The sequence below is a fragment of the Barbatula barbatula genome, assembly GCF_947034865.1.
Source record: "Barbatula barbatula genome assembly, chromosome: 3".
In the NCBI taxonomy this organism is placed as follows: Eukaryota; Metazoa; Chordata; class Actinopteri; order Cypriniformes; family Nemacheilidae; genus Barbatula; species Barbatula barbatula.
The window spans coordinates 6,088,090-6,099,341 of record NC_136764.1 but is presented as its reverse complement, the minus strand read 5'-3'; the positions used below and the strand labels follow the sequence as shown (position 1 = coordinate 6,099,341).

The 11,252-nt window shown below is 37.1% G+C and overlaps 1 protein-coding gene across 1 annotated transcript; it reads right to left on the bottom strand.

Annotated features, from left to right (window-relative positions):
- Positions 1 to 6,213: 6,213 nt before the first annotated feature.
- LOC306892505 (serine/threonine-protein kinase NIM1-like) lies at positions 6,214 to 9,259 on the bottom strand (the record flags this gene model as incomplete). The annotated part of the gene is made up of 3 exons (XM_079453634.1): positions 6,214 to 6,975; positions 8,096 to 8,364; positions 8,977 to 9,259. 3 exons carry the CDS (start codon positions 9,257 to 9,259, stop codon positions 6,214 to 6,216), a joined length of 1,314 nt encoding a protein of 437 aa, XP_079309760.1.
- Between the last annotated feature and the right edge of the window lie 1,993 nt (positions 9,260 to 11,252).

The following is an 11,252-nucleotide window of genomic DNA, read 5'->3' as shown; positions in this document are numbered from 1 at the left end:
ATCACAATCAAGTATTTAACATTAAAAAAAATGGCGGATAGCAGTATTTCAACGAGAACATTATTTGATACGTTTGCTTTTAAATTCCTATACTGTGTACGGCTTAAACAGATAAACAAACTGACATGGTCTTATATAATCTTAAAGGAATAAATGTACATTCTTTCATAATTTATGCACACTCATGTCATTCTAAACCTCAATGAGTTTCTTGACAGAATTTTTATTTTTGGGTGAACTATCCCTTAAGACGCATTCAAGACTCCCACACAGCCTTTCTAAACATCACCAGTAACTGTTTTTAATAGTTAAAACTTACAAAGAGCAATAAAAACGATGTTTATAATGCGTTGCGTGACCTACTTTCACTTTCCCGGCAAATAAAAGGCTGTACACTGTAAAACCGGGTCGATAAAGAGCCAAGAAAATATAGCCCACAGTTCTTGTTGAGAAAAATGAAGCATTTACCTCTAGTCTCATCATGAAGACACTCTCTGAAAACTCACTTCTCCTTCAGGTCTCGGCACGCCGTTGTCCTACAGCTTCTCTTTTGACGTGCAAAGTCTCATTTCTTCACCTTCACGGTGCCGATGGTGTGTTTCGGCTCAGATGTCCTCTCAGAAATTGGCTTCTGAACTGTTTCCAGTCGCTACAGTTTATTCTGGCTCCGAGTCCAAAACATTCTTCAGCTCTTTATATCATAAATGAAAGGCAGTAAAACCTTATTGATGAAACGTAAGCTAAATGAAAAAAGTCTTGCCGTGTGTGAAGCGCTCAAAGACTTTGGTCGCCAGCGTCAGACATTTAACCGTTTGCCTTGATGTCACATCACACTGAACTCACCCTCATCTTAATCCAAACCTGTATGATCTTCTGTCTCATGTGAAACACAAAAATAGACTTTACTCAGAATTTGTAAGCGGTCGACTTCAACAAGGAAACTAAAACTTTATCAAAATAAGTAAACCCATGAAGGCCTGTAAAATCATCTCATATTCAACACATTGCACAGATTTGATGTCACAAAAGACAGCTGAAATCTTTTAAAATTGCTTCACATGAAATCCTTAAAGCGATAGATTCACGCAAATATTTAAAAAAACAACGCTCAAATTATTGCAAGAAGCGACCGATTCTTTTCCCGGGACCTCAATATGTCACTCGGAGCCGCTGGTATTAAGTTTGTTTTGGATACCTTTCACAACTCTTGAAGGCATGGCAGACAGCTCCAGGTCACTGTGTATTCCTTTTGTGTTCTGTAGAAAAAAGAGGAGAAGGTTTTTTACACTACATGTAAAGTACATCATCCCTGAACAGATTTGTTTGTCCAAAGACATGCACCCTAAAAGGAATTGTTCACTTTCAAGATACATTTTCATGATAGTTTTCTCACCCCTGTTGTCATCCAAGATGTTTATGTATTTTTTCCTTTAGTCGAAAAGAAATGAAGGTTTTTGATGAAAACATTCCAGGATTATTCTCCATATAGTGGACCTCAATGGACTCCAAACGGTTGAAGGTCAAAATAACAGTTTCAGTGCAGCTTCAAAGGGCTTTCAAAGTCCACTATATTATAAAATGATAATAATAATAAAAAAAGTTTTTTAAACCTACAAATGTATAGATGAAAGCCAAAATATGTGACCACTATAAAAACATAAACTGGATATTTAGCAGTGCTTGACCTGTGATGTAAAAAATTTAATTTCTATACCAACATTTTTAAAACATTTAGCATGGACAAAATGCTCTTTAAACATAACTGCACAAATGGCCACCAAAATTCGGAGAACATTCCCTGTTTGTTGGGAGGCCACAACATCTGAGCTGTCAATCATGTCTGTAGTTTCATATTCGGGTTATAAGGGGTTTAAACATGTTCCAAATAAAATATGCAGCTAACACAACGAAAACAAAGATGTATGACCCATAACTGTGACGACACCTTTCTTAAGTTAAGAAAACCTTTAAAATAAACAAGCTTTAGGCACTCGGGACTAACTTTATAAAACCCATTAGTGTCAAGCATGAATGTCTAAAGAATATGGTTAATCCTTACTTTCAACTGCAGTTAAAAAAAAAAACAGGAACAAATAAGTAGGTCACATAATAAATAAAGAGACATGACTCAATGCTTATTTTGCCAAAACAAACACAGATGGTAATTCAATAATATTAACATGCGTCGCCATTGTTTTATTAATCCATGACAACACTTACTTTTGGAGGATTTGTGAGATTGGAAATCTGAAATCTTAGCGATCTCTTTTAAGGTGACCCTTTTATTCAGGTTGTCAGTAGATGCAGTTCTGAACGTGTTGGAGCTCATCGAACACATGCAATATTTAATGGGGATTATGCCTCATATCTAAAACCCATTTTCACATTATTTACAAGCTAGTTCATCAAATTTGGACTTTATGTACCGCTGTTCTGACACGTGTAAATGCAAATAAAATAAAAGCTGATGTCCTGCATCTGGTGCCCTTTGAACTTGTTTCACAAAACAGTTTGGGGAACTCCAAGATCAACAATTACAATCTATCATGCCAACAATGTGTTACACCTAAACACATATTAAAATAAGTTTCCCCAGGGCAAGTGTTTTAAAACACTTATTATCCGTTTAAACTGTCTGAAGATCATTTTTAAAATATTTTAATTTCCTACCTGCTCACAGGCCACAATGAAGCTTAAACTATTTAATAAATGAATCCATCATCCATTACAACTTTTAACACTCCTGAGATTCTTTTTAAGTCGGCTGCACCATTCAAAATCTTCTGCTTTTACCCCTAAAGGACTTCAACATCTACATATGTCCTCAAGATTCTTACCCAAACTTAAACATTATAAAAAAAATATTTTCTACACACAGCGTTCAGCAGGAGACAGGTTTAAACACATGAGCGAGGAACATTTTGTTCCTACATGGACCTAATAGTTACTTCAGAACAGAATGATAATAAATTGCCATTACTGTGATAGAAGATGTCAAATTCACAATCTGATCTGGATGTGCTTTAGAGAACCACTCCAGGGGCATCTTTAGAAGAGGAGGTGACTCATTTGTTTTCATAACCCTCTTTCCTTATGAATTTCATAAAATACAGCAAATCAAAATAAACGAATTTGGCACTCACTGACTGTAAATATTTCAGTTGTATAATAATTAATCAAACATGGGTGTGAAAATCTTGATGCTTTGACATTAACTGCTTCACCACAGCGTTTTTTGTTCGGGAATGCAAACACACTAGATCCGATCTGTCAAAATCCCCCCCAAAAAAAGCCATAAATTGTGGCGGGTTATTCTATGATATAATTTTTTCAGATTTGTCAAGAAAACACAGCACGCTGTATATAGCAGTACATACCTATAGAATTGAATTCACATACATAAATGTAATGTTATGTTACAGACATAAATAAAACATTGTGTTGGTTATGTGTGAATCCTGTTGTCACCATGCTGTGTATGTAATTAAATATTAAATAAATCAAAAAACATCTCTCATGACATCGTAGTCTTTGAAGTGAACTCAAGAACAAATTAAAGTCTCCTTTGTTTTCGTCCCTTTTAGTGGTTTTGCGAAGAACTGATAGCTGAAAAGTGGATATTTGTATTGTTTTGCTATATCTCTGATTAAACATCACAGACGTGAGATTTGATTTCGTGGTTTTGAAGGTCTTGTCCCAGCCTCTCAAATGTCTGTGTTGCCTTGTAAACCATTTAACAATAAAAAAAATCACCTTTTCAAACTTTAAAGGCACCCCTTTTATATTAAAGGGAGAGTTCACCCAAAAATGAAAATTCTGTCATCATTTACTCATATAAATATATTTTGAACAATGTCAGTATCAAAACAGATCTCATCCCCTATTGACTCCCGTAGTATTTGTTTCCCTACCATTGCAGTAAATGCGGGATGAGTTACTGAGTTCGAGTCGGTTACTGGCATTCTTCCAAAAACCTTCGCCTGTGTTAAGCAGAACAAATAAATGTATACAGGTTTGGGACAGTACGAGGGTGAGTAAATGATAAAAATATATTTTTAAGTAAACTATCCCTTTAATAGGTTTCATCTTTGCCACAATGCTAACTTAAATTAACCCTGATATGAATAGCCGTGGTTTTTGATATTGTGTTAATATACTACACTTACTATAAATTGTAAATAATTATAGGTGGACAGTACAATATAGGAGTGGTGGTTTGCACCGTTTCACAGTGTGCCTTAAGAGCAAATACGGCATTAAATTCTCTCTTCCTTCTCACACTTGATTTATAGGCCATAAAATAAGAAAATAAACAAAATTAAAGAAAATTTAAACACGTTACAAAGGTGATGCGAAAATTTAATTCTGGCGCCCTCTTCTGATCACCAGTAAAGCAACAAAATCTCAAAAGACTTCTGTGTCGCAAAACGTTACTGTTCCGATGCCGGTTGATGGTCGTCAGGGTGTTGCTATGCACCTGCTCACTTAAGTTGTTCCGATTGTTTTATGCAGTTATGGCCTTTGTGGATGAATACGCAACTTTGTCTTCGCCTGTTTTTTATAATGCTTAGAATGAATGAATTTCACTTGTATTGATTTTACTTGATTTTGGTGCTGGGTGAAGATCTGGTGGTAACTCACAGATAAAAGTTGTGTATGCAACACCGGGTTTTGTGCTACGCATTTGAAAACGCCGTTAGGTGAGCTCGCTGCTATCATTTGGGTCGCCATCTTTGACGCTTCTTTAAGTCACTCACACTGAAATTATCGTGGGTTTTGACAGAAAATGAACAGTATTGTATTTGGAATTCGTCGCTTTGGCGAGACTGCGTTAGCACCGCTTTCAGTCTGCCGCGAGCGAGTATTGCTCGACTTCCGTTCTGTCAAAACCAAATCGCTCACCTTCGCGTAAAACGCGCCATATTAACTTTATTACTGTCAGCATTTTAAATCGCTGCTTTACTTATTTATGAATAGGATCATCTGTGTCTCAACTCTAAGTATCCGGTTGTGTATCACAAACACGTTGAATGTCTGCATCTACTCACCATTTGAACGTTTCGCTTATTTAAATAAACTTTATACAAGTTATTTTCACAGGCTTATTGCAAGATCCCTCATGGAGTCTCTCAGTAAACAATAAGTAATGATTGTGACATGTTGTGATACAGACAAATGCTAACAAACAGAATCCAACATGTCCATTGCGTGACATTACAAACTTTTCAATATATTGTTTATATTCAACAGTTAACTTCCCATGTCATGTGTAGAGATGTCATATACAAATTCCGTTGTGAGCCGCCTTAAGAATTTACTATAGTAAACGTTAGTAAATTGTGCCATAATATAGTAACTATACTATTGTAATTTGTGCACTTTGGTAATGTATATTATAGAATTCTGTAGTATTAACTATGAACTTTAAATACTGATCAATTGTACATAAGGTATGTTTTAATATTTCATTTGGTAAGATTGAAAAACACTAGCTAGGTTCTAGAAATGACACTACAGTTTACTATAGAAAATACTAAAGTATGCTACAGTGTTTTTCATGTTGGAGTAGGTGCACATAAATATAAAGGTTTATTCCTCCCAATTTAAAGCTTAAAAATGATATTTCCTCTTTGTCAAAGTCCAGAGTTTGCTCAGTTTGATTGATTTTGGAACCAGGATTCAATAACTAGCATTTATACATCATTTTAGTTTTTTAGGGCATTATATAATGTATAATAAAACAGATTTGATATTTAGAGTCTAGTGTATATCACGTTAAAACAGCCCATTTGGGCTGTTGGGGGGGGGTAACATTTGTCTGTGTGTCTATAGATGGTTTTAAAGTGACAACATAAACAGGCATGCGCGCGTTCGTGGACTGCCCTTAAATTCTGGTACACATTCACAAACAATAGAGTGCATGTAGATTATTTCTGATAACAAGCAAAAGAAACTGAGAAGAAGCGTTACTTGACTAAACTTGTCTCCGATATTTTGAATTTAGAAACCAATACGGTTTCTTTAAATGCATTCAACGAATCATTTATTTAATCAAATGAACATGCAACAAAATTCAACAAATCATTTATTTAACACATTTATTATACAATAAAATAATAATATAAATGAATATGAATATAAATAGTAGAATTATAAGAAACTAGCCAAACACAGACAGGATGTTAACTGCAGTCCCGTGTCCGATGAAACAGTCTATAGTATGGAACATACAGCTGACTCGTCGTGTTTCTTTGGAACGGTTGTAGGATGTGACCAGCACCGTCTTCTGGGTCGGGTGTTGGAGGGGTAGAGCACCATGTATCCAGCTGCCTCTATTGATCTCGTCCTTTGAATGCGATGCAGAAGAATGCGGTAAACCCCAGTCAAGGGACTGCGGCACTCCAACACCACATTGTTCCTCAGGTGAGCCTCTGTAATGCCCAGTTTCCCCAATGCCGTCTTAACCGACTGCTCATCCACAGAGAGGGTTTGTGACGAATCCACCAGGTGTGATGGTGTTGGTGGTGCAGGTGTGTAAGGCTGCGGGTACTCGATACCCTCCAGCCAAGGGCTAGACATGACCGTCGCCAGAGATACACGGTCAGCGGGCACAAGCCTCAGCGCCCCCTTAATAACCTGCTGGCAGGCTTCTGGGATGTACGCTGGGATGGAGTAAGAACCCCTGAGAATACAGAACCTCAGTCGTTTGAGGCTAGAACCGTTAAAGGGGAACGTGGCTGTCGTCATGAAGTACAGCAGGACGCCCAGAGCCCAGATGTCCACCAAGGGCCCAATGTAACTCTTGTCTCTAAAGAGCTCAGGGGCGGCGTACGGTGGAGAGCCACAGAATGTTGTGAGGTGGTCACCGGGATTGCATTCAGTACTGAAGCCAAAGTCGCCCACTTTGATGCAGTAGGTGGTGGTGTAGAAGATGTTTTCAGCTTTCAGGTCCCGGTGGATGATGTTGTTGTCGTGCTAAAGACCGTGAAAAGAGAAAAAAGCATTTTAGATAGTAACACACCTGATGTATGTTCCAGGTGGCATGTAAAACTTGAACAGGGGATTGTGTCAGAAATGTCAGTAAAATGTATACTGTTTCCCACAAAATGCAAGTGATCTCGTTTTTCATATTAAAAGATCCGTTATAATTAAGCAATATCACAAGAGCACTAATGTATAAGTCGGGATGAAACGGAAGGAGCGACTGTTTTTCTTCCGTATCGTGACGTATATCCGAGTGAAACAACTTCCGTCATGAGAAAAGAAATGTAGGGCGGGACTTGATTTCAATCATAGAGAATTGATTGGATCGTTAAATTTGGGTGGTGGCAACAAAATGTAATCCAGTTTGCTGTCATTCATTGCAGCCTCGCCCTCACGCCGTTCCTCGTGACCAGAAGTGAAGAGAGGTTGTTTCGAGAGGGGAGGAGGTTAATGTTTTTGATTAAAGTGCAAATTAATAAACAAAATGATGACGTGCACGGATAAATTATTTAAAATAAATTCTGCAACACTGTGTAATTCAATTTGAATTGACATTTTTTATTTCATGCCGACTTTAAAATTGATTTCATGCAAATGTTCTAGAAATAAGTTAATATGTAATTAAAGATCATTCTAAACTTCTAAAACTAGTTTTGACATCTGCATTGACTTCATCGGTTTTTTATATTATAGTTTCATTTCATTTTTCTTTTGGTATGATCTGTTGGGGTTCAATGGATTTTTCTGATGAATTTGAGAAGTGCTGCTCTGGTTTTGATCTAGACTTGGTCTTGTGGTTCTAGATCTGCATTGGTCTTTGTCTCAACACTCTCTGGTCTTGGTCTTGATTATGACTTGGTCTAGGTTTAGGTGGTCTTGACTACAACACTTCTATCAGCTAAATGTGCAATAAACACAGTTTAGAATATTGCCTCCAACAACACAATGCACCTAATCCTTTCAAAGTCATTGTGTCATTGTGTGCCATTTATAAATGTATTATTTTGACAATACTTGACATAAACAATATACGTGTTTATATTAATATTAGTATATAATATGAATTGGTATTTCAGGGATGATAAGCAGACATCACTTCATATGTACTCACCATGTGTTTAACAGCAGACAGTATCTGTGAGAACACTAGTTTGCTCTCTATATCAGACAGTCGCCCTCTGGTGGCAATCCGGGAGAACAGCTCTCCTCCGGGGGCGTACTCCATCACTAGATAAAGCCTTCGAAATGTCTCCACCACCTCATACAGATGAACTATGTTTGGGTGGGACAGTCTCTCCATGCAGCAGATCTCAGACGAGAACAAATTCTGGGAATGCTGGTCCAAACGCATCTTGTCCAGGATTTTGACGGCGACTTTTTCTTGATAAAAAGAAAGAGAAATGTTCATTTTAAATGGGGCGCACGGGAATGTCTAAAATGATCCAAATATATCTATATGGTTTCATGTTCATAGATACTGGTCTTGGCACACCGTCATGTGGGACTACATACGTTTGTCCTCTCTGTGATGTCATTTCCTATTTGATGGCCACGAAAATGAGCTTTAGTTTAGAAATGTAGCTATATGTTAATCATAAAATAATTTAGCATATGATATAACTATTATATTTGCATCGTGATAACATCACCTTATGAAATATAAAGGCATTTGAGGAGTCTCGTGACTGAGATTATCAATAATCTTGTCCAGGATTAACCTACATCTGCCGTACTGTACAAAACGTGATGGACACACTAAGTATTTGAAAAGCAGGACATGTAATATTAAAAATGACTTAAAGCCTATGTTATTGCATTACATAAATATTAAAGTATATGATTATATGATATAATAAAAAATGAAGGAACATTTACTTTGAAAGAACAAGCAATTTTGTAATAAAATATCAAATGTACTTGTTAGTTTGTGGTTCACACATATTTAATGTTCAAATACCGTTTGATGTCAATGTAATGCTAAATGTTTCTCACCTTTGGTCAGGTCATGAATGCCCAGTTTGACCTGAGAGAAGTTTCCACTGCCAATTTCCCCACGAAGTCCGTAAAATCCGATCCGTCTGCCGAAGGTGAGGTCATCAACAAGCTTTTGGTTGTTTGCGAGGTCATAGACAGCTTTCTCAAAGGGCGTCTGCTTCACGCTGACCTCTTCAAGATTTCTGTCCAGCGAACGGTCGCTTCTCTTCCTCTCCTCGGTTGTTTTGGTCACTTTCTCCGCAGCCGACTGAGAGAAGACCTCAATATGACGAGTGGGCATCGTCTGCTGTGCCACCTGCCCTGTACAGAGAAACAAAGGTTTAACGTCTCACTTTTGCTCCTCTTTAGTCCTCTTTAATGTGAAGTTCTACTAAAAGAGGGTTCTACTTAAATTTCTTAGGACAAATACACTTGACACACTTCAACATAGTTGTGGATAGCATAGTCAGATCATTCGTTCTCAGATTTATTTGTTTTTTATATGAGAAATGTTTCATTTCATAGAGCGGTTAACTCTTGTATGGTGTATTGTTGTATGTAAGTAAAACACTTTACAGATGTTTACAAATACAAACATCGTAGACCGCACGCATTGTAAATTTATGACCTTTACCTTTTGACAAATGAATGAAAAGAGGTGCTACTCACTTTTTGTACAAAACAAATCTATGAAATAGGTTAAAAAACATGTTTTATCTTGAACCGATATAAATGCCCGAGGTTGAATTTTTTGTAAATATTCAAAACGGGTCCCAACGATCCTAACACCACACAAGAGGTCTCGCTCTGTCTCATAACCTTGTCTCGGTCTCAGAGCCCATTCACATCTTTCTGCTGACACTGAGGGAGTCACAGAAGGTAGATGTGTTTATTTCAGCATTTTAACTAAATCTTATTTACGGGTTTATGCATTATGCTTGAGGTTTGTGTGAAGGCAGCACAGACTTTATAAAATAATTGTTTTTATGTGTTTGTATAAATATGTTTCAAAGTACACTTTAAAAAATTTATATGAATCTAATCATCACATTTTACGTTGTATGGGATTTAATTTCTTATGAGACATGACGAGTTTTGAAGATCACTGCAGTTGTGTTGTGCAAAATCGCATTCTTAATATTTAGTTAATTACCTTTAAGTCTTGTTGCCTTATATTCCTGATTGATATTTATCATATCACACGTATTGCCATAACACAGTTTAATGGTTAAATGTCTGGTTTTAAAATCCCTGTACTAAGTAAAATTATTAACATTCTTTCATTTCATTCTTTTATCGCTGAGGCGACCAATGGGCCTCTGAAATACAAATTCTGAATTGCATTTGAAATCCTCAAATTCTGGTAAAAGTGTACTTCCATACTCACAGAGAACGTGACTTCTTCCATCCTTGTGAGTTATTATAGGCAGAACGGCAGGATTCATGTTTAAAGGCATCCTGTTCCGTCTTCCAGTTTATCCTCAGGATGTCAGAAATGTCCAGTCGAGTGTGTGTCTTCAGATCACTTAAACTGCACACGTAGAGTTCAGGGCATCTCAACCTCTTCGGGAGGTGATACTAATGTTTGAGTGAAGTTCTTGGTGTTGTGTGATACAACAGCGTTTCTCTGTCACGCACCTGTTCAGTAACACCCGAGCTGTCCGGTCTTCTGGACTGTGTAATCCAGCAGCACACAGATTACTGACCTGACCTCTACTGTCTGCCACGGACAACACAGCCGTCAGATTACATCTGCTCAAGAGCACGTGTACTTTGTGTCTGGAACATGAAATTAACAATATTGTTTAATTGATTGCACATGAGTGCTATCATTCGCAAACTTCCACATCTCCGGAAGATAGCCATGATGCTACACTGTCAACCCGGATACATGTTAAGTTAACATGTACTTGAAGTTAACTTAGCTCAATTTTCCCAGTTTCTTTTATGTACACATTCCTAAGTCTTAATGTGCATAAATCAAATACCTTATGCATCCTAAAATGAACAAGACGATACTGATCATAGAACCAGCATAAGCATCGTCATAGTCATTGCTTACTGGTGACATAGCACATGATACAACCAGGTTGTTGTATAGCCTCCCACACACTAAGCACATGTACCACTCTTCTAAACATTGGTAACCACAAAATTAAAAATATGTCAAACTCTATTAAATATCCAAGATTAGTGAACATTAAACACTAACAAGTATTTAACTTCCCGAAAAAAAAATACAATTATTACATTTAAAAATGTACTCTTCTAATACAGTCTGATGCAAAGCATGC